Source organism: Rissa tridactyla, chromosome 4, assembly GCF_028500815.1.
Source record: "Rissa tridactyla isolate bRisTri1 chromosome 4, bRisTri1.patW.cur.20221130, whole genome shotgun sequence".
Classification (NCBI taxonomy): domain Eukaryota; kingdom Metazoa; phylum Chordata; class Aves; order Charadriiformes; family Laridae; genus Rissa; species Rissa tridactyla.
Window position 1 is genome coordinate 49,008,368 of NC_071469.1, and position 24,478 is coordinate 49,032,845.

Below are 24,478 nucleotides of genomic sequence, written 5' to 3' on the forward strand. Positions count from 1 at the left end.
CCAGGCTGGGTTCGCCCTACCTGCTGCCAAACTGGTACCAATACCCCAGCTAGGCACAGGCTGTCTGTTTTGGAACCACATACCCACACTGCACTCCTCAGCATATTTTTGGACAGAACAAGCCTTACTAGCTAACCTAGGTCTGCCCAGACGAACTTGGCCACCGTTGCACCTTGTCCTCCCATGTGGACAAGCCTTTTCCCTCTGACTCAGACCAGCCAAGCCAGGCCTGTGCTCACTTCTTGCAGTCTTCATGCAGCACGCTTCTGCCTTACCTGCTTTCTCCTGCAACGTTTATCCAACCTGGATATCATTACCCTTCACAACAGTAAACCATTTCGGGTCCAGCCTCCATCCTTAACCTCTCATTTACTACATCGTTTCGAACTCATCGTAGTCAAAACAGATCAAAAAACTGAAATACATGGGTTACTTAATTTCTTCTGGAATACCACCTACCACTGTACTTTTTTCCACAGGGCCACTTTCCTAGGGTTTAAACACCCCAATATGCAAGAATGAAAACGTTCCATTTTTAGGAAGGAATGTTACAAATCAGGACAGCTACCTATCTGGGTAGAAGGAAAAACAAGTTTTAACTCTGAGAAAGGCACAGTGTTACATCATCGCCTACAGCAAAAATACGACTGCTAAAGTGTATCTTCAATAAGCTACTTTTTAATTATACACACTTCAGGAGGTTACTAGTTAAGTCACACCACATGCTCAGTGTATTACATTCCCATACACAAAAGGTGCACTATTGTACCTGAGGACCCTTGTTAGGAAGGTCTCAATCTACAATGCCTCTCCAAATAAGATCAGAATCCAATCCATTTCCCCCCCCCGCTTAAAGAAGACTTAACATGTGTGTATATACGGTGTAAGCGTACTGAATCTCTACTTCCAACCCAAAAAGTATCAGTAACCAACCACCCTAATCATTTTATTGCTCTTACATTTGTGAATACCTACGATTACTTATAACACTTAAGTGTGACCCTGCCCCAACAAGCCATCTTAGGCAGTAGCACTCCCAAGACTTCAGAAATTTTTGAAATTCTAAATAAATCAAAACTAATCAGGACAGAGTTGACTCAGACCTTCAACGACTGATAAGAGTATTTGCACCATTTTCACTTGTTTCTCTCAGTCCTCTCTTAGCATTTGAGATGCTACTTCTCCCATCATTCGGGTAAAACCTACATACACAGCTAGACCGTTACAGGACCCACCACCCTCCTAGGCAGGTCCCCCTCAGGCCGTGAGCTCAGGCAGCTCCAGCAGCAAGCTGCTCCTGGTGGCCACCTCTCCCAAGCAACATCTCTTCCTCAACACCAGCAAAAGCAGCTAAGAGTCACTCAAAAGCAAGCTCCTATCGCTGCTACAGCGAGATCCCCATGTTTGGGTTCAGGGGAACAAGGAAGGGGCCGGCAGCAGTACCAATTGCTCTGGTGACAGCCTTCGACGCCAAGTCCCCTGCCAACCTAGACGGCTCTCCAAAGACTCAAAGAGCAACTCTTTATGCAAGCCTCAGGCTTTCCACACATACGGAGGGCAGCTGCACTATAGAGGTACAGAAGTCGGGCACCCTAGAAAGCAACTGTAACATGTGGCACTCCTGACATGAAGAGAAATTTGTGCTATAGATTCATGCTTAGTGAGAGTTACTGCCTCACCACCCTAAAACTGCTCTGCTTGGAGCCCCTGCTGCCATGCACTAGCCACTTCCCAGTATCCCAGGCCAGAAGGGATCTCCCCGCTTCTATTTTTAGAAGTCAGATGACCTATATAAATTTATTGGAAAAGAGATCTTCAATAGCTTCTCTGGGAAATAATTTTATACCTGACACGTACCCTGAAACCATACATGAAACTATTTCTCACTAGCAGTGCCACATCAGGGCATTTTGGGGGCCAGCAGAGGCAATGAGCCCCCCAGCAGACCTGTGTGGCCCCTTCCCGTGCCTTCGGCTCCAGGCACCACAACAGTTCACCCATTGCAGAAAATAAGCAAAGCTGCGTAAGCAGCAGAGCACAGAAGATGAATGAACCGTGTGACGTTAAAGATCCGTGAATTGAAAAAAAAAAAAATCTAATGCATGAATTAAAATCCGCACCCTCATTTCCCCCTCTCCCTTTCCCCCAAAAAATAAAGGTATACAGCAGGACATAAAAGGAGAAGGAGAGAGAGAGGGGTGGAAAAAACGTGGTCTGACACATTTATAAAAACTGATGGCCTGTCACCCAGACGCTGATGAATATTTTTTACAGGATAAAAATGGCAACCTAGAGTCTAAAAATAAAATGCTGTGCTGCAGACCTGTCTGGTTCAGCAACACCACTGGAATACAAACACACTCCCTTGCTGGTACATCTTGACTAAGATTTCAGAACAAGAGAAGGGGAAAAAAAAACCTCTGTTGAACATATCTTCTGTTTTCAAGGGAGGGGATTTGGGTTCTGTGGTGGTTTGTTTTTACTAAGAATTTAGATTAGAATTATACTTTGCTTGAAGCATATAATTGCAATTTAAAAAAAAACACTCCTAAGTTTTACGTGATTGATGAAAACAGCAGACTACCTCGTGCTGCACAAAAATTTTTTTGTTCCCCAGACAATTACAATATAAGAATATATTTATCAGTGTCTTTAAATCACAATTTCAGTAAGCTTAAAAATGTATTTTTAGAATCATGCTGCAGACAGAACTGGACACTGCTATTTTCAAGCTCACCCCACCCCCAGAGACAGAAAATAAAAGCTTTTACTTCAATCTGCCTCAAAATTTAGACTAAAAACCTGCTTAACCGAGAAGCAAAAATGACTGAACATCATTCACAAGAAGCAGTAACTTCTCAAGCCTATCCACACTGCAGACAGGCTGCCTTATGCAGTAAAGATGCTATTTTTGGCAAGTGATGCAATAGCTGCAAGGGCTCTCCCAGAACCTTTCCTTTAAAAGCCCAAGCCATATTAAAACATGTTACAAGATATCTAATAACCCTGCATTGTCACCTTCCCATTCTCTGCACCAGCACATTACCCACACATGTCACCCTCTTTAAAGTTGTATCTTCCAAGAAAGAGTAAGATTTTACACATGAAGAGAAAAAAGTGCATATATACACCCATCAGCAAATACACCCGCCCTGCACTGTATATAACAAGAAAGTTACACAACACCGTACAGGGATTTTCTGACCTCTAGATTTTCTGTTGAAATATGAAGCAGCTGGGTTTTCTGTGAAGACTGAAAAACCCACAAAGCTAATACAACATCTAATCCTTCCCAAAGCTATTTCCATTCTTGGAGATCTTTTAAAAAATTCTTGTGTGTAACTGACAACTGTTAAGACACATTTCTGCTATGTGACTGTTTCAACAGCTAAAAACTCTAAAAGCGAGAAGAGTTGTGGAGATGCTAGGGGATTTTTAAAACCCTTTTTAAAACAGAATAGAGATTTTTCAGCCCTTTGGATCTGTGGACCCTTTATGTTTTGCAATAGCCACGTGGACCTCCATGTAACCGATTCAAGCTTACTGTTCAGTTTTCCACTGACCCCTTATAAATTCAAATTCCACCTGCCCCCTCCCCAAAAATAACCGAGGTATTCCTGAAGTTAGAACTACCAAAGAAACTACTTTTGTTTGACTTCTGATCTCCAGGGGCCTACGGGAGAGGAAGGCATGCAAGGGCCATTAAAAAAAAAATAAATAAATACACTTACTGTTTTGAATGTGTGGTCATGGACACAATATATTAATAAATCCATGAGCCCACTCTGCTGCCGTGCAGAGTTCGATTCCTTCGCTTAACACATGCAGGGTATATATAGCAGCCCTTACATACTATTTCAGACCATCCATTTATCAGTTATGGCCAACATTTAGGGCTCAGGAGGAATTCCCCTGCGTGTATCATGGATGTATAACAACTCACATTCAGCTTAGGTTTTGTTGTTTTTGTATTTCCAAACCTTTGCCCTCATGATCTATTTATGTTAACATCCTGATTATGTTCCAGGCTTAGATTTTTTTTTTTTTTTAAGCAGACATAAAACAAAACCAAACTTGAACATGAGTCAATTCGCATCTTACTTGACAGGCCAGTTTGCACAGCCTGCAGTTAGCATTAGCAGCATTAACATTTGTTTTAAGTTTTACACCTCAGCTCCTACAGTGCATAACAGATCAGGAGAGAGCAGGTGTAAAGACAGACCTGAGCACAGCAAAAGCATTTGCTCTGCTTTAAGATATTTCCAAGATCTTCCCCTCTTCATGAGTTCTCATCACGTCACGTACCACACAAGAAAAAACAGAAATAGAAAAGCTTGACAACTCTTTACTTCTTGTTTGGAGCAGTCCGGTTTTGCCTCCCCACCACCCACACGATGTATTTACTTCCTCCCCCTCCAACACAAGCATGGGGAAGCCAACGCAGGTAGAATTTGTAACATCTGCAGCCTATCTGGGGAAAAAGGAATCCAGCTGCAAAGCAGCAAGACTTGGAGAGATTTCATTCAGAAGCTTTATACAGAACAGGGAATTAAACTCTCTTGGAGATCCTGACTGCTCAGAAGTAGAACAGAAATTGAGGCAGGAAGACACCCAATGATATTTTATTCATTTTGGCTAGAAGCAACATTAAAACAAGCTGTACACTGAGAAGTTAGCATTTGCTCTAGGGACACAGAGGTACGAAAATAAGGATCCTGCAGAACAGCTGAAGTGGCAACGAGACTCATGCCCAAACCACGTAACCTGCTCCAAAGTCGGGAAGTTGAAGCACAGAGACTTCCATACCTGAAGCCCCAAAACAGCAGTGTGGGGAGCGTCACACAGGAAATTTTACAAGGCCTTGTGAAGGTGACAAAAGGATGATAACTGCGGAAAGCAAGTCCTTTAATATACATGCAGCAGGAAGCAAGAGTGCAAACGTATGTCTGCTTTGCTCCTGTGCCACAGGAGCGATGACAAGCCAGGAGACCAGGCCAGTTCCCATAGCCAGCTCCCGGTGGTTTTACCGAGATGAAGAAAGAGCACAGCAGCAATCTAAGATGTGTCGTGCTAGACATAGAGGTGAGAAACATTAACCCGTGTCATGAAAGCCTGGGAGAGTGGCTCCCATTCACCCAGCCCACCGCTCCTCACATGAGGCTGCAGGACTACGGGACTGCAGGACATTCACAACTTTAAGTGAGCAGGTCAGTCCATCATATCCTTATTACTTCTGTGTGCAGCTTGTCTAGGATAAAAGTGGACTGAAACTAACGTGACCACTACAGGTGAAAGTCCCCAGCACTTAAATTAGGTAATAAAATTGAAGAGTTCAGAACACTAATTAGCCTAGATGGCTTCTTAAAGCAGCATACGTTACCTGTTTTTTTATATTGTATCTTGATATTATTCTATCTTCTAATAAAGGTTATGCTTCTATTCCCACCGAATAGAAAGATCCAAAATTACAGGTCAGCTAAATCTTCATTTCCCAAGTACAAAAAAAGGTGGGCTAGACTGTTTAAGCTGCCTGTTGCTACCCAGGACACAAAACAACATCAAATGTGACTCTTCCTCCCTTCCCCCTCGCTAGTTTGAAATGAACTATCTGTGCAATCTTGCTTGAACCAACACTGCTAAAGTAGCACTTCTGGGGAGAGAAGAAAACACCCCTCAGGGTGTCCCCTCTCGCAGGTTCAAGCATGATTGCATGCACTCCAAGATCCACCAGAAGCTGGTGAGCATGTTTATGCTATGCTAGGAATGGCTCTAAACCTTTTATAACCTCTCACTTTAAATAAGACCGTTATTTCTGTTAAAAGCGGAGCCCTATCAGTCATAGTGGAAATAGCTTCTCATGCGTTGTCAGAGACGAAGATGGCTTTAGGAATATATTGAGTAGATAATGTGCTGTTAAAAAGATGCAAAGCTGACGTAGCTGCCGGTTCTTTATTCAGCTGCTGAGATGTTATAAAGGCAACTCTTAAAAAGGTAGGGAAGTGGCATAAGAAGAATTTAAATTTCTAGAGTCTTTGGAAGTTACCTAATTATGATAAGGAGCAATCTATTCAAATAGATGGTTCATACAAAAAAAAAGAAACCAAAGTCTAAAATTGCTGAAAAACTGTCAAACTTATCTTCAAAAGATACCCTGCCTACAACTACCCTGAGGTATTCTGCAATACTAGTCTGCATTTTATATTCTAGCCTATGTACTAGAAACTAATACACAAGCACAACTTTGTTTAAATTAGAAGTCATCTGATTATCTTGCTTTTGTGCACTGCAGCTCCCCAACAGAAGCTTAAACAAGCTCAAACCACACCTTTCGAAAAAGTCTTTCTTCTCCGCATTGTCAGGAAGATTACTCAAGTGCTCAGCAGCACCCTCTAGCCCACAGACTTTAAGAAGGAACAGAGAACAGACCAGTCTCTTCAATTGAGCAAAACCTACCATTCATAAAAAGGGGGTCGCTTAGAGCTGAAAGACAACGATGCAGTGCTAGAAAGAGATCAAATCTGAAAAGTATTCTGTATTTTTTGGCCCTAAAAATATATATAGCTTTAGCTAAAATGAGGATATTTGGTAATTATTGTTCCACAGAGGTCCCTTCCATCCCACGCTCTTAATTACATTTGCTTTAATTGAGTATTTCTATCCATTGGGGGGGGTGGGAATGAATGATGTTAACACGCCCAAGTTAATCAATTTGGAAGGTTACAGTTGTCCCATGAGAAATGCCCTCAATAAATTACCATCAAGCATTAGGGGGACTCTTATGTTCAAGCGATTTAGAAATCCTTGGCTGTTTTATTTGTATCGGCACTGTTTTGCAATGGGTGTTTGCGTTAAAGATTGAAGGAAAAGCTCAGGCAACACTGCCTTTCCCTTCCCACTTCTAAATAAAGAAACAGCCACTGATGCCTTCTGGATTTCACTGCGAGCCCTTGAAAACTTGCAGTATTTTCCCCGGTGGAAAACTCCCTAGCTTTTCCTATGGAAACGAGGCTCCCATCAAGCCTCCTTAAATGTTTCAGCTGCAATTGATTCGATGCACTTTCTTCTCCCTGGCAGAGCAGGGAGGCAGAGGAAGCGCCCCTGGGCACCGCATGGGCTGGCGCAGGCTGCGTTCGCCGGCCTCCGGACCCCCCCTTCTTCCCCCCGCTCCCCGCGGCACGTGGACCAGCCAGTGTCCCTGTCACGCGAGGCGGCTGCGGACCCCCCCAACCTCCCCCGCTCCAAACCGGCCCGGTCACATCCCAGGCACGGCCCGGGCTGAGGAGTCCCAGGGCTGCAGAGCCCCGCGGATGGATGAATGGCGCCCCTTCCCATTCATAGCGGCGGGCGCCCTCCATTCACAACCCGCGCGGCTCCCCGCAAACTGTTAATGAAACTTCGGGAGGAGAACAACGCCGCCCCCCGCCCCACGGGCCGGGCGGCTCGCAGCCCCGCGGGGGCGGGGGGCATCCCGCACCCCGGGAATGACGGGAATCCGGGGAGAAGGCGGGGGGGGGAGACGGGGACGGTCGCACCGTGGCCGGGCTCAAAAGGACCCCGCCACCTCCCCGCGGGGTCTGCGACCCTGCCCCAGCGCTGGCCCCGGGCGTTTCGTAAGCGGAACGGAGGGAGCGCGTTATGTCACCGGTTAGGTAACGGGCGCGGGAGCCGCCGCAGTGACGGCACTCCCTCCTCCTCCTCTTCCCCCCCCCCTCTCCCGGCGCGGCCGGGGCGGCTGAGGTGAGGCGGCGTTAACCCTTCGCGGGAGCGGGAGCGGCCTTCACCCGCGGGGAGCGGGTCCCCCGGGAGCGGGGCGGGCTTCCCCCGCCACCCACCGGAGCCAGCGGGGAGCGAGGCCGGCTCCAGCCGAGCGGGGCGGCGGCACCGGCTCCGACCGAGAGAGCCGAACACCCGGCGCCCTCCCCTGCCCGCCGAGGCCGCCAGACGGGGCCGGCAGGGGGCGCTGCGGCGCCGCGGCGGGACGGACGGACGGACGGACAGACAGAAGGACGGAGCGAGCCCCCGGTCCCGCCGTGCGGCCATTTCTCCGCGCCCACGCGTGATGCCCCTTCCCCAGCCCGTGGGGCACCGCGTCGTCCCGCGGCGGCGGCCGCCGGGAAGCTGGCGCGCCCGTCGGTTGCCGCTCCGCAGGGAAAGGGGCAGCCAGCGGGAAGCAGGAGTTCAGGGTGAAAGTCCCACACGAGGCCCAGGGTTCAGCCAACAGGTGCGAGGGGCACCCTTCACCCTTAGACATTCATCCCAGTACGTCCATGTCACGGCAGACAACGTGATCAACACTCTGGCATTAAAATTGCGCCATTCCAGAGGCACTGGAGCCCCGCTCCAGGCCAGCGTCTGGCACTTCCAGAAAGCCTGGCTTCCAGCAGGACCAGCTGAGGGGTACCAGCACTTTCTTCACAGCCCAGCCCACACCATGCTCAGCTGCAGCAACACAACTGAGAGTGTCTCCTGCATCTCCCCACCCTGCGCCATGAGTCTCCCCAGTTGCCTCTCACAGAGGCTCCAGCAGAGCCTTCACCCCTGACTTGATGCCAAAAGCCCCACCACGCTGCCCGTCATAGCCATGGCAACAGGGCATGCACCCCCGACCAGCTCTCACACCACATCAATTTCAGGTCACACTGAGCCCTGGCTGCACCAGGGAACGCAGACACAGCACTATTCACCACGTCCTCACCACATATCCCCTTCCTGGCAAGGTTGGAGACTTCTATGGATACTTGCACCAAGAATGCAGCACACACCTCCCATCATCAAGCTCCACCACAACCTCCTTGCAAGGTCTTCACTGCAATATCCCCAATGTACATTCCATTTAGGAAGTCCTCCACTCAAGTAAGTGGTGACAGGACTCTTCAACTTGTCCCAAGCAAGCTGACCAGCCATGGCTCGGAAAAAAAAAAAGAAAGCTTAGAGGAATTTCCAGCAACACCCTTTGTCCAGAGATGTAATGCTACAAAGGGAGACCAGCATCCACCAACTGCCTGGATGCTCTGGAAAGCAGCACCCACAACAGGTTGCACCCCTTTGGCTCCCTGTTTGACTTTATCAGCCTCCTGCCCCATCCCTTCGTTTTCATTTGCTGCTCTCCCCCTTTTTGACACCCCATCCTTGCAGCTCTCCTATCCCAACTTCTCAAAGACTTTTTGATTTAGAAAGTTTCACAGCTTCCACTAGAGGAACAAACAGAAAAGGTTTCCAGCAGCACTCCCCTCACTCCTCTCTGAGTGGGACTGGGGGCCAGCTATTGGACTTCTCTTTCTGGTCCAGGCAAAAACTCTCCTTTAGAAGTCAGGCAGTCGGAAGAGCAAAGGAGGTTGCTCTTACCACCTCACCACAGACTGATCTTGGTACCTGGTCCACTGGCCAGAACTAGCCTGGCAAAACAGCTTTATTATCCTTCTCAGGAGATCCCCTCAAAACAGCACAAGGCTCCCCCACTGCCAGAGGAAACTGTTCCAGCAATTCTGCTTTCTGCTGCTCTCCTTTGGGTCTCACAAACCTTTCCTACAGCATGGTCAGACAGACAGTGCCACCTCGCCAAAATACTGCTGTCCCAAAAGCAACAGGATACGCGCACAGACATCAGCACTCTGAATGCGGGCCAAGTGGGACACAGCACAGTCAGGTCACTGTTAAAGGCAGGGCAGCCCACCCCAGCTGCAAACTAATCCACTACTGACTTTAGGAACATCATTCACACTAAAAATGGCCATTGGGGAAGTAGCTTGCATCAGTTACTGAGACCTTAAGGAAAAAACACATCCACATTACCACTCCAAGATTTCAGAGCAAGGGAAAAACTTCAGACTGCAGAAAATCCACTGCTAGTAAGAATATGTGCAGGACAGGACTGAGCATTAAAAGTTATGATCAGCATCCCTTGCATACCATACTACTAATTCCCTCACGTAAGTACAGCTTTAAAAATGAAAATATGAACCAACTTATACAGAAGACTATTTTAAAACAATATGCACTTATAAAGTATATTCTTACTCAGATCTACTTCCTCTACTCATACAGACTTTGTGCTGAAAGTAAGTTAGGGGGGGGAAGAAAGCAAAGCTGCAAAGACACCAATTCTGGGTTAGTTTACAGGAGACATGGTTTCAATCCAAAGCTTACTAACGGTGACTGAAACAAGCTAGTCTATGCTGGTACGTCACACTAACATTTGTCTGAACAAATGCATTCTTTTCATATGTTGGCAAGGCAGTGTTTCATATCGGAACTTCTATACTTTGATTTTAACCACAACCAGCGACAGCATAGAAGTGAGGAATCCAGCTGGGATGAGATCCTACCACAATTCTGCATAGCTGGCAGCTTGAAAATCCACCTCTTTCTCTGTAAGCCAAGGAAGTTTTGTCAAAAATGACTTCCAGATGAACAGATTTCCCACCCCCCTCACATTTTCAAACACTGCAAAACATCAAGATTTCAGTTCCCAGAATTAAAGTTTTAAATATAGCCCAATATAACTGCTCTGTCCCTAAGAATAAGTCCCCACAGAAAGAATGTAGTACTAAAACTACTGTGTAAGGAGTAGCTTAAAGTTTTCTTAACATTAATTCCATAACTAGCAAATCAATGCAAAACCATTATCCTAGTCTTTAGATCTCAAAAGATGTGCTCTGCAACTCAAACAAGCCTCTCAACATACCCACAAGAGGACCGTGTACATGCCATCCACCTTCACCTACACGGAACCGAGCAAAAGACAACTTTGGAATAGCCCATCAAGATGGGGCCAAGCAACAGTAGTGACAACAGGCTCTTCCTGCAGTTTTAGGCTCAGTTTACGCCAGCGTAGCTGCAGGATGTCACCCAGTCATCCATTCCTACCTGCTTCCCCAGCATCTGTTCACCAACTGCTTTTCAGGCAAATCAGCAAGCTGATCCAGCTAGCCCCGCAGCTGGTCTTTCTTGCAGAGTTAGTTGTCAGCCACACCAGTGAGCAGACCTCACTCACACCACCACCACACATTGACTAGAGGCGACAGAAGGGAAGCAGCGAGAGTTCACAGCCAGCGACGAGAGCAGGAGCAATTATTTTGGCAGCAGCCTGGTCTTGGAGCAACTCAAGCTGACCACTGGGCTTAACTGTATCCTCAACGTACAGCTTCATGATACTACCGAATTTCCCTTCTGTCGCGCCAGCACTGGAACGCATTTGACCCACAGCAAAGCAGTCTAGGGAGCATAAATAGCCAAAAGTGACTAATTTTCTGCAGGGCAGACTCCTTAATTAGATCACTGCAGAATAAGACAAACACCAGCACCGTGAAGAAAAAAAGCAGAAGAGTTCTCCAACTACCTTCTTCTCTCCCCATACCAAACAGTTAGATGAGAAAGCCATGATGTAAAACCACCCGCTCAGTTCTGTGACCGATGATATCTCACATTTATAAACTGACTCCCGCGCAAAGGAAGCATGAACAAGGCCCTGCAGGTTGCAGCGAACACCCAGACCCTGACTAGAATTGGCAAAAAATAGCAAAGGTGAAGAACCAGTCCAGCAAATGGAGGATCTTACATCAGAATCTAGGAACCAATACAAAGCTGTGGAACACCAGAATTTTTGACATAGATCTGAAGACAGAATTGGGACTAGCAGAGCAAAGAGACTGAGGTAAAGAGTTTGTATTAGGACAGGTAACTGGAAGTTGCTCAGAGCACATATCCCTTTCTGCCACGCTGGATAAACACTGGGTTGGACATGCAGGACATCCGAGGGCAGGAAAAAACACCAAGAAACCCTAACTCTAATCCCTTGTGCAACTACTGACAGGGTAGCAGCTTCTTCGATCAGTGCTATGATCCTTTACTGCCCTATCCTTCTCCCTCCTGTTAGAGGTCTGACTCATGAGCTGTGCTGAATCACCTCTACTCAGCTGCACTCGAGATGGAAAGCTCCTGTGGCAGATGGCACTCAGACACCAGGAATACTGGGCATATACACCTCCTCGAGAAAAAAAAAAATTGTGAAAACTACTAGTGACTAATGAGTTTACAGATCAAATGCCTTTGCTGGCAGGATAAGAATCCTAAGGAAGGAAGCAGACCAACCAGAGGCTTCAGAAGAGATACAAGGTAAGGGTTTTGGAGGAATAGAGTGGTTGGACACAGATGAGGAACGTGAAACTGGGACTTGTTGAAACAAGGATCCAGTGGTGAAGCTTAGTATGGAGAACAGCAGTGATGCAAGCATAAGCCAGCATTGGTTGGTTGGGTAGCAGCAGTCACGCTGTAGATAGTTCTCTTCCTTCTGCTTTCCATACCTACACACACCCTTGCACATGTCCGCAAACCTCTGCATCTAAAAGTAGGGACTAGAGGCTTTGGAAGGAGAACAGACTCTTTAGTCTCCACACAACAGTTTCTTCCCCTCAACAACAAAAACCTTTGCCCCATTGAGCTTATCCCACACCTCCCATTCCCTTTCTTTCATTACAGCTTTTCTCCCTTTCTGCTTCAATGGTAGTCTTCTAATGTACCTGAAAATCCTCTGGAAAATCTTTGTGATTAATACCCCCAGAGCTGAGTTCCTCACCCCTGCTCTTCCCTGTACACCAAGTATAGAGCTCCTCAAGAAGGGCAAGTGCAGCCGTCCCTCGGATTCTGGCACAACTGATATAACGCACCCTCCTCCTAGGACACCACGGCTCACGATTACTTACCAGGAGAAAATAGGAAGGAGGTAGAAAAAAAACCCACCCAAGTAACCAAACCCAAATCCTGTACAGTCAACTAGACAGTAAGTACTACACATACACACACCATGCCTCAAACTGAGCCACACAGCTGTCTCCCACCCTCTTCAGGACAGCAACTGAGTCATGAGAGAAATACAAGAGAACCCTCAGGACAGAAAGAAGCCGGGAGGGTGACATAAAGAAATACAAGAAATAAAGGGACAGGCACCGTTTTCCCAGAGGCTCAGCTTCTGGACATCTCATCTCCAGTTTTAAGAACTGCTTCACGAGAGGTTTCTTTCAAAACCTACAACCAAACCCCAGGACTTTAAGTGTCACCATCTGTTGCTGAGGACAGGGGAGTAAACTAAAAGCTCAGTAAGAAATTTTGCATATAGCTCCTTTCCAGTGTTAGCTGAAGAAGCTTATATTGTGGATCGGGATTTCAGCTCTGCTAATGACTCACCCAGTGGGCGATGGTGTACTGCTCTAGAGTTCAACTCCAGGAATCTGGGAAGTTGCACAGATTTGGAAAAACATACTACATTAAGGTTAAATAATCAGGAGTCAAAAATAGCAGATTTAAGGTAGAATCCTTTTGCACAATTAAAGGTACTACAAGGGAAGGAAGCTCAATAGCCGTAATTCTAGCATTTTCTGATACTAACGTACTCAATCCGCAAAGCGTTTTGCTTTACTTGAGGAACCTAGGTTTCCTAAAGCCTACCAACAAGTGAGCAACAGAAGTCATCTGAAGTTACAAGCAGCAACTCTAAATCTAATTAGGCAAGCAATTATACCATGCAAGCCCAACATGAGATGCTTTACCCGCTAGCTACGCTGTTTATCCCACATTTGTGTTCATATACAAACCTAAAGAATCACTTTTGGCATTTCTGTTAGAATAATTAGGAAAAATATTTTCTTACTATCATCCCTTCTGTAGCAGAGATGGTCATCCCAACCCTATGGATTAGGAATGAAAATATTCCTAAAATCAAGAACAGCGTGTTTCACCCACCTACCAAAAAATAATTCACAGGTGGTAAACAACTGCAGTTTTCCCCAAACCCCACTCTCAGCTCTGCCATGACACCCTAGGCACCTCCTGATAGACCACTTGTTCCTTACACAGGAATGTGTTTCCCCAACTGGCTCCAACACCCGGCACAGTTCCAGTTGGACTTCTTTGCTGGAGACACCTCTGTGCTCCTCACTGCTACACTCCTCTCCTTGCTTTCAGCTGGGCACTGCACAGGTAACCTTCCCAAAAAGGAAAGAAGTACACTGGCCAAAAAAGCAACATAAAGAAAGCAGAGGAAGATACTACTCTAGATGACTTCCTTGCATGAATTCCTTAGTTTTAAGTAACCAGTTCCCATTCCAAGTATTCCTACTTTAAAATAGACAGAAGGCAGAAAGAATGAGCTAGCTTAAAATAACACAACTATTCATCCCCCTGGCTAATAAATTTTCAAGCATTTCCCTCTCAGGCTGTTTATCAGAGATGGGTATTCCTTTCACCTTCATGCAAACAGCATCTGTCCTCCACTCACCATTAGCTCCCCCCCCCCCCCCCCGCAGGTGGAGAGACCATACAACAGCATTTATAACTCTGCTTCACATGCATGTCTGTTCCTGCACTTAAACATGGCAAAGCCTGTCCATATTCCAATTCAAGTTCCCCAGCGACGTTAGCTCTGTGTTACTGAACACTTCCACCCAGAATTTCACTTGAAAAATGAAAAGCATCTCTCAAAAAAAACAGGAGACCGGAAGCGTTCACACTGAACTACACTCTAGAGCTGGAGATCATGAGCCTCATTGATGCTGAGGTTGGTGGTGCCTGCACGTACGCATTTAGTCTCAAGAGGTGCCGACACAAGCCAGAAGTGAAGTGCTGAAGACCATCAGCAGGGACACAGCAGAACTGGAGGTGGGACTCTGGACTTCTGGGCTCTAAGCATTCGCTCTCCCTCTCCTCTGCTGACCAGAACACGCAAGAAGGAGCACTTAATGCAACAAGGGTTGAGCAATCCCACTAAGCAGACATTTTAAACAGTCAGTAACATCACGTGCAAAGGAAAACACCCAAAAGAAGCAATCAAGAAGCAGAAAGACAGCAAAACTGTGGAAAACACAGTAGAGCATAGAATCATAGAGTTGCCTACGTCGGAAGGGACCTTTCAGATCATCTAGTCCAACCATCAACCTAACTCTGACAAAAACCATCACTAAACCACATCTCTAAGCACTATGTCTACCTGTCTTTTAAATACCGCCAGGGACGGTGACTCCACCACTTCCCTGGGCAGCCTGTTCCAATGCTTGATAACCCTTTCAGTGTAAAAATTTTTCCTAATACCCAGTCTAAACCTCCCCTGGTGCAACCTGAGGCCATTTCCTCTTGTCCTATCACTTGTTACTTGGGAGAAGAGACAAACCCACACCTCTCTACAGCCTCCTTTCAGGTAGTTGTAGAGAGCAATAAGGTGTTTGCTTATCCTCAGCCTCAGCCTCCTTTTCTCCAGGCTAAACAACCCCAGCTCCCTCAGCCGCTCCTCATAAGACTTGTTCTCCAGACCCCTCACCAGCTTCATTGCCCTTCTCTGGACCCGCTCCAGAATCTTGATGTCTTTCTTGTAGTGAGGGGCCCAAAACTGGACACAGTACTCAAGGTGGGGCCTCACCAGTGACAAGTACAGGGAGATGATCACTTCCCTAGTCCTATTCACCACACTGTTCCTGATACAGCCCAGGATGCTGTTGGCCGCCTTGCCCACCTGGGCATGCTGCTGGCTCATATTCAGCCGGCTGTTGACCAACACCCCCAGGTGCTTTTCCCCCAGGCAGCTCTCCAGCCACTCTTCCCCAAGCCTGTAGCACTGCATGGGGTTGTTGTGACCCAAGTGCAGGACCTGGCACTTGGCCTTGTTGAACCTCATACCATTGGCCTCGGTCCATCGATCCAGCCTGTCCAGATCCCTCTGCAGAGCCTTCCTGCCCTCGAGCAGATCAACACTCCCGCCCAACTTGGTGCCATCTGCAAACTTTCACTCCTTTATATTGTCCAGGAAGCAAAACTGATTTTAGGGTATGTTAGTAACAGTGGGCTACGTAAAAAATACTAGAGACCCTCCCTGACTCACCAAGAGCTGCAAGGCCTCAAAGGGGTTGGAGCCCACTGAAGTACCACATAGTGGGAGTGCTGAGCCTACAGCAACAGGGTCAGAGATCCCACCTCTCCTGAGCTGCTCTGGAAGAGCAGCGCTTGCTTAGGCTGAGAAAAAGCAGGCTGGAGGGAGACACTGACAGAAGCCTTCCAAATTAAAAGCTACAAGTAGGACTGACGATTAAAGAAAGACAGCTAATTTTTTTTTACCAGAGAAAATTTAGGATGGATACTGGAAACATTACATGGTAAATTGGAAAAGAAAGAGCCACACACACTGGAGCACAGCACTTCTGGGAAGGTCAGACAGGATTAGGACACTTGCACCAGATTGTTCCCAGAGCCGCATTTCAGTGCGGTAACCTTCAGAAGCACTTTGCAAACACCATACATGAAAACAATACATGCTCCAAGTACAGGCTGCGAGTTTGACTTGAGCTGTCATGATCAAGAGTTACAAGCAAGCTGGCATATTTTCACATGCTCCTAACATTACTTTTTGGGTTGACGAGTGCCATGCGTTGTTTCATACACGGGTAGAAGCGTTTGCGTAGCACCCAGAATTGAGAACAAGGCCAGAAAACCCTCACCACAGATCCGAAGCGCTGAAGATGCTAAACCCCTGAATAAGTGATTCTGTTAAAGAATGAGAGATAACCGAGAGCTCTCCGCAAAGCTCTGCACACACTAGCCAAGCACTCAGGTGCAGGGAAAAGGGGGAGTTGCACAGAGCCTCTCTCCTCTCACATCCCACAGAGAGCAGTGCTAGGAGAGGTTGAAGTTCCCTTCATTTCTATCCCCTCAGCACACATTGCACAAGGTTGGCTCTTTTAATCTGCAACAGTGATTTGTGACGTGGCCCATCAGCTATCATTGCACATTGCCAAACACCTGCAAAGCAAGATTGCACTCATTTGTGCAACAGGGATTGAAACTTATTTGCAGAAAACAAGAAAGCCTTCAAGTAACAACTATTTCACTTGATGCTAAGGAGCCTGAAAAATGACATTGCTTATGAAAGCCGCTCCAAGTTATCAACAAGTTACCGCCTGGTCAGCACTAAAGTGAATGTCCTTTGTACGGAGTTCTTAAATTGTCATTAAAATCATTTATCATTCGACTTATTTCATCACGGTTGTCCCAAGAACTTCATAAAGATCAGGGTTGCTTTATAAGACGCTGTTTCCAGGGACAACAGGAAGCATAATCTTATAGATGGAATCCAACTCAAACTGTTTACAAGCACAAAATCCAGCTTGTCACTTCTTTCTCTTCATAAAAGCGTCACATCTTATTAATCTAATAAGATTATTGTTAAGAGCTGATTTAGAGCTTGTTATTACCCCAACTTCCCAGTCAATAAGAGTTTGGGAATCACCCCACATATTCTTAGTTTTTAAAAGACCTGACCCTAAAGACACAAATAAGTATCTACTCCACTGCTCGTGTACCCAGTTACATGTATTTTTCATGCCTCCCTTAGTGGCCTTGATCTACAAATCGCTATTTTTAGATGCTGGACTTTGCACAGCCAAATGTAGCCCATAAGCCAAAGAAGCCAACAAGAGCAGGCAGAGAGCTTTCACCCAGCTTTGCTGCTGATGAAGAAAAGAACGGTTTAAGACTGAATAAGGAGTTTTTGTCTAAATCAAAATTACAGAAAGTTAGAGGCAGTTGAGAGCAGCATCCTGATTAATGACCTCTTACAGATTCTTTTTTTAAGAAATCTAGAGCAAATTGCCCACATTTAGCTATTTTTGCATGTTAGTGAATAAACTCCAAGAAGCTTAATTAAGGCAAGCTCATCTTCGCAAACATTTGTTGGCCCCAATACAACTGTACAGCTGTATTCACCACATGAGAAAGCATCATCACTATCAAACATTTTGTAATCTCTAAATGGGCGATTATTCAACCACACTTGCATCAAAGGCACTGGGGGAAGAAGTGGACGCTTTTCTAAACCACTGAGAGGTTTGAAAGAAAACAGGACTTTTCTTTGAGTGTCATATGGCCAATTACACAGTCAAAATAAACTTGTTTCCAGTTAACACATCACTTCAGTTACAGCAAATTGGGAAAAAAAAATTCTTATTAAAGTATTTGCAATTTTGAGCCATGAAAAAAGGAAAGAAAAGTTTAAGTATCCAACATGACCAAGACGTTAGAAGTTTTAGAGCATCAGATCTCTCCATTTTGTAATGCCAGTGTATTTTGAATATACAACATTGATTATTTGCATACACCAAACTGGTCTGATCTCACAGCTGACCCTGCTCTGAGCAGGAGGTTGGCCTCCTGAGGTACCTCCCAGTCTGAATTACCATTGGATTTTGACTTCATTTCACCAAGTTACTGAAGGGAAGGGGCAGAAAAAAGATTTCTTCTTTTCCAGAAAAAGAGGTGGCTTCCTAAAATAGGAGATACGGCATCTCTCCAAGCGGGAGATATGCAGCAGCAGACTGTTCCCTGCTCCAGACACTCTGCACTCCAGAATACACTCAACTGTCAATGGCAGAGAAGCGAGGTGGCTGCCTGCCACCGCCATCAATGGGACACTCTCATCCAACCTAAGGAAATACCATTATGGATCACAACTACCAGCGCTGCCAATAGATCTGCTTGTCTAGAGGAAGGCAGGGGAACAGCCACATCTTTGCAGCATTCTTGGTGATTTCAGAATGACTCCTTGGCACTCTGCTCCTGTCGAGTCTGGGGTTTATTTAGCTAAACTGTTTTCCAAGCAAGGGAGCTGTTATTCTTCTCTTCTGTTACCAATTTATGAGGCACGCTAAAGGTACAGAGCAGTTGACCCAGGAATTTTCACTGTATTCTCTCCCAAGATGCACCCAGAAATCCCACATTGAGACAACACCCACCCAACTCCCACCACTGCACAGTAGCCAAAACCAAGCCAGATGTGAGTTATGAGGAGAGAAAAAGAGAACACCTGCAATACAGACCTTCCCACATAGCGTGACCATAGAAAAACTAACTTTTTGTGCTATTTAAAGTAGTACAAACCTAATGTTCTCAGAGGACATTATCGGTTCACATAGTTCTTCCTCCTCACATCCCCTCCTTCTAAATACCAGCAAATTAGAGCAGCCAGAGCAACTGCATATATGCAACCAAAAACCCACTAAGAAAACAAAGACAGAATTTGCAACTGAATTTGCAACTCAATTTCAGACGTGCAGAAGAGTTAAAGGGCAGTAAGGAGCCCTTACAAAAGGGCTTGTAAGGGCTTTCTGGGTTTTGTGAAGCTGCTTTCTAGTTGTGCAGTAGGAAGAATGCATTGTCACAGTAATCACAGCGGCTAATTAGCATCAAACCCATTGTTTTTTAAAAGACCAGGAGAAGAGGAGATGCACTTCTTCCCACAGTATGACTTGGTAATTCACTAATTCTCAAGGTGACCCAATATATCCGCAGCTGTGCCTCCATCCTCCTTTCCAAGAGGAGAGAAAACAGAGAGCCTCCCCAGCCTATCGCAGGTGCCACAATGCACTTCAGGGCAAACCACCCCAGCACTTATTCAGACTGAGGAAACCTCTCCTCGTTTCAGCTGGAGACTACGGCAGCCACCCCAGGAAAGCAGCATCGTGCCTGCATCAGTAGCACGCAGAGGACGTACAACAGCTAGCTGATGGTGGCCACATGCCTTTCTACGGTGACAGCTCAGGTCTGAGTTAGCAGGCACCAACATCCTCTTTCTCCATCCTCCTTGACGTTGCAGCAGTGCTCTCGCTTCAGAGCGGGAGTAATAAATACAGGGAATTGAGCTCTACTGCCACACTCCTCTTCCTCCATGCCTTGAAGATCAAGGCAAAGAGAAAGAAAAATTTTTGTGAGCAGTCATTGGCCACATACAATGGCCTGCTGCTGCCTGCACTTGTACAAAACAGTGGCAGAGGACATTCTCATCGCAGTTTTCTGTTCACGGCATGTTCGAGGATGTGACTGAGGAACGATCTGTTGTCTACAGTTCATGGTTCCAGCTGGCATTTGGCTCAAGCACTGCAAACCTCCATATTTGAAACAATGCAGAACAAGCTAAGGCGGCCACCAAGACTTCTGTGATGCACCTCAGGTCAGCAGGCAGCTGATAATGTAGTAATATATTCAAAACCAACATTAGAAAGTCAAAGAGGCTTTGGGTCTCCTGTGCCAACCGTATCTTTAACAGGCATACCATTTCCCTAGCTGGGAGGAAGACATGGGCCTTAATCATTTGTATGTAATGCTAGAATTTGTCCAAAGCACTGCTGCAGGACACATGCCACGCTCTGGGATTACGTACGCTGCCAGCAGCATTGCTGGTTTACTGACACCTCACACAAACAGACATTTAACTACCCAACTGTGTCTTCACACATGAGTTCTGCGTTGGCTCTTGCAGAGGTTATGAGGAACCACACTCATGGGCCCTGCAACTCACCAGCTTCTTGTGGGGCTGCTGTACCTACAGGTCTCCCACCCAGAAGCAGCTGCAGAGTCTAAGCACCCGATGCCCTCCTGCTCCCCCCCAGGGAAGGAAGTACCTTCTGCAGCCTTTTAAACTATTGCCTCATCTCAAACTCATGGTTCTTAACAGTTTGCAGTTATTTTTATGGCCCACCTTATCAAGTCCCAACCACACACAGGACTTTCCCTTCCCACTAACTTTGTCAGGAATGGATTTGAAAGTTCTCTTGGCCTGATGCGCTGCACTGGCACAGAAGCCCTGTCTAATTCCTCATCATTACTTAAAAGCCACTGTGCCAGACTAAGGCAGAAGAAATGGTCTTTCCCCAGCCCGTTTTGTTTTTTTTGTCAAGAGTTAGGTTGATGGTTGGACTCGATGATCCGAAAAGTCCCTTCCAACCTAGGCAATTCTACGATTTTATGACTAGGAATGGCAGAACTGAGAAAAGTTAGCACCACGTAGCCGTGACGATCCCCCAGCCATATCCTCCCTGTACTTCCACAGCGCTTCTGGGACGCCACTTAAAACCCGTGGCCACCCACTCCTGGCCACCGCCACCCCTTTCACGAGGGACGCCCCCTCCTGAAGGGCCCTGAGGGGCCGGTCTGCGGGAAGGAGGCAGCGGGGGGGGCAGGACTTACACACAGCGGCTCTGCCAGCGAGCCCGTCCGCTCGCCCTGCGGCCCCCGCGCCCCGGAGCGGCTGTCGGCAGCCAGGCTGGGACGGCACCGCTCCGCCGCCAGGCTCGGGGCGGCTCGGTACCGCCGCAGCCGCAGCCCCGCGGCTCTTCCCTCCCAGCTCACACCCCCCCTCCCCCGGCGGAGGGACGGGCCCGCTGCTCCGGGGGCGGCGGGGACGGGGCCGGCGTGACGTCAGCGATGAGGTGCGAGACCGGCGCGCGCGGGGCCGCCCGCCAGCGCCGGCACGGAGGGGGCGGGAGCGCAGCGGCCGACGGCGCCGGCACCGCTCCCCGGGAGCGCCGGCCACCGCTCCCCGCCGCGCCCCCCTCGCTGGGGGACACCGACCCCGGGCGGTCCCAGCCCAAGTTCAAAGCGGCCGCTCCCGCCCCCGGCCCAACTCCCGACGCACGGCTCTGACCGGCGCCCTCTCGGCCCACGCAACTTTCGCGGGCGGCCTACATCCCGCCGCCGCGGGGGCGCGCCCGGCCCAGCGCCGGCACCCGCCGGCCCCTCAGCCGGCCGGTCCGCTCGGGGACACGGCTGCCGCCAGCCTGGCCGCGGGGTGCCGCCCCCGGCTCCCCCGCTCCCCGCCGTGAGGGGGGCACCCCGTTCCCCCCCCCGCAGCCGCGCACCCACCGGGGGTGCAAGACCCGCATTGGGGGCAGTGCGGCCGGCCGGGACGCGCACTCACCTGCCCAGGCGCCCAGCGCCGGCCCCACGGCGGCAGCGCCACTGCCCAGCACCCAGACGCGGAGGCCGGCCAGCAGGCGGTATGAGGCCAGCGCCGCGGCGGAGAGGACGCTCAGCGCGCCCACCCAGTAGAGGAGGCCGGCGGCCGGCAGCGCGGCGGCAGCCACCATGCTGCGGAGGCGGCGGCGGCCGAACTGAGCCCTCCCGGCCACCGCCGGCCCGCAGCCGTCACGGCGCCCGCCCCCGCCCCGCCGCCATTGGCTGAGGGACCGCTCAACCACCCGGTAACCCGGCAACGCGGCCGGCCCCGCCCGCCCCGGGGCCGCGCGGCCCCTCCACGCCGGAAGGGAGGGGGGCAGGGAGCGAGCGGCCACACGCCCCCGTACTACTTGCGGCCTGCGCCCCACGTGGTCGGCATTGCTCGCCCACCGCCATTGGTCGGCGGGGGTGTCCATCAACCGGCGGCCGCGCTCCGATTGGCCCCACCGCCCTGGAGTCTCGCGGGATTGGTGGGAGACGGGGCCTTTCTTCCCGCCCCCGCTGACGTCATATGAGCCCATTCATAAAATGCTCAGGCTCCGCCTCGTACCCGAATATGGCCCTCGGTTCCCCCCCCCCCCCCGCCCCCGCGCTGACATCGCTACGGTGGGGGCTGGGGGGCGACACGGGACGGGACGGGGCAGGGCAGGGGGAGCAGTGGCCCCGCGGGCAGAGTGGGGAGCACCGGGGGTAGCCCGTCCCCGGGGGGCAGCCCGTCCCGGGGAACGCCGCAGCCCGGCCGTCGGTGCACCACACGTACCGCGGGGCCGGCGGCGCCCGCCCGTCCGACCGACTCCCTCTGCCCCCCCGGGGCGGCGGAGGCCTCCTGAGATGTCCCCGGGGGTGACCACCCTGGGCTGGCTCTCCCCCGGCGCCCGACACCGGCCGGTTGGACGCGGCCGCGCTCCCGCAGCCCCGCGGCGGATGGGCTGGGAGCCTCGGGTGTAGCAGCCACCTCTGTGACCTGGTTTGAGTGACACGGGACTAACTTCTCTTCTAATGCTTGGGAAAATGGCACATTCAGAAGACTCTAGTGTCCGAGTATGTGAAAGTATTTACTTTATAGCCAGCTATAGCGTGCGGGTTTCAAGGTCGGTGTTTTCGAGTTAGCCAGGTGTGAAGGCAAGACCCAGGCACTTGACTCAAACTGGCCAACGGGGTTATCTCATACCATGAACGTCACATTCAATACAAATTAGGAAATTTGCTGCGAAGTTCGCTCTCTCGTCCATGATGGCTGTGATCCTGACAACTTGCCTCAGTGCCGGACCTCTGAGTGGGGTCCTACCCATTCTTCCCGAAGCCGTAGCCCTCGCGGTGTCCGACATTTGCTGTCCACGGCTGGGACTGCGCAGCTTCCTGCTGATAGAACTGCCCGAGTATAATCCTTGTGTATTTTATATTGGTATCAACATTAGTTTCTTAGTGTTTCTTAATGTTAATTATCTAGTCTTATTCTATTAAATCTGTTTATATTTCAGCCCTTGGGTTTCCTTGTTTTTTCCCCAATTCCCCTTCCTGGGGGGAGGGGTCATCGAGTGAGAGAATAATTGTCTAAACGACAGTAAACTGTTGTGGGTTTCTCCAACCATAACACTCCGGAATAGTGGAGAGAGAGAAGAGCACAAAGCTCTGCTGCCTTCTGCCCTACCTCCAGCCAGCTGCTAGGGCCATGCCACCCCTACCCCACGTCCAGGCCCAGGGTTTCTCCCTCCTTCTTGTAAACACCAGCCTTGGTGCAATGTGTGGGTCAACCAAAACGCCAGAGAAGTCCGGCAGTGGTGGAGGTGGAGGAGACCGCTGTTTTTAAAGGCAGACTTTTGCAACTCTCAGTGTTAAAATCTTTTTCTAGAAAGCAAGGCTTTTATATGATTTATTTGACCATGACCTCATTACGAGCAGCAAGAAATCTTCTCTAGATGAGGTTTTTTCAGAGATCCACATCCACCTGAGTTGTTAACGACAAGTAGCACAGAGGGTAGTTTTATGCATTGCCTTTTCTTTCTCCCTTGCCTTGGAAAACAGGTCATACCCAAATCCAGCCGCTACTGCTGAAGATCTCCAAGATCTCCAAAGCACCACTCTGCTTCAGCCTTCACCCTCTTTCCGTGCTGCTCTGACACCCAGGGCAGCCTACTCCGCCTTTCCCAGATACCCACCAACAATCCCAGCTGAACCCAGTACAGTCACAATCTTCCTTGTCCACTGATTTTGTTACGTTGCTCTTTCCCTCCCTCACTCACTGGCTGGCTCTCCAACTGCTCCCACAGCCACTCAGGCTGGTGACACTCGTGTTCATAGGTTGCTACATGTAGCTTTGCCACCATCCAGTTTTCTGGAACCTCCAGGCTTTCCACGCCCTCCTTGCCCCTGCTAAAGCGCTGCTCCTGGGTTGCAGCCACTTGCCGGTTCTCCCCATCCACTCCTTTGTGTTACTTTCCACATGCCACGTTGATGCTGGATGCAGCCTCCAGGAGGTCATCTGCCAAGCCCCACCACGCTTCAGATCCACCTTCCTTTTACAGATCCCACTCCCGCAGACCACTTACTGTCAACTGGATGGATTTTCTAGCTGTCTACAACTTTTCTCTCCTTGTCCCATTCCATATTCCTTAACCTTTGCCTGCTTGTCCACAGGACATGAGCTCCTCAATGCAGGGATTACATTTTTCAGAGCTTGGAAAGATCTTGTATGAGGTGCTACCCTAAATAC

At 49.0% G+C, this 24,478-nt stretch overlaps 1 protein-coding gene across 1 annotated transcript in view; it reads right to left on the reverse strand.

Annotated features, from left to right (window-relative positions):
- Positions 1-22,161, reverse strand: part of HSD17B12 (hydroxysteroid 17-beta dehydrogenase 12) — a 90,548-nt gene extending 68,387 nt beyond the window's left edge. The window contains 3 exon segments of the mRNA XM_054199645.1: positions 21,728-21,901; positions 21,904-22,057; positions 22,060-22,161. Of these exon segments, the coding sequence (XP_054055620.1) occupies positions 21,728-21,901; positions 21,904-22,057; positions 22,060-22,161 (430 nt within the window).
- Positions 22,162-24,478: the final 2,317 nt, after the last annotated feature.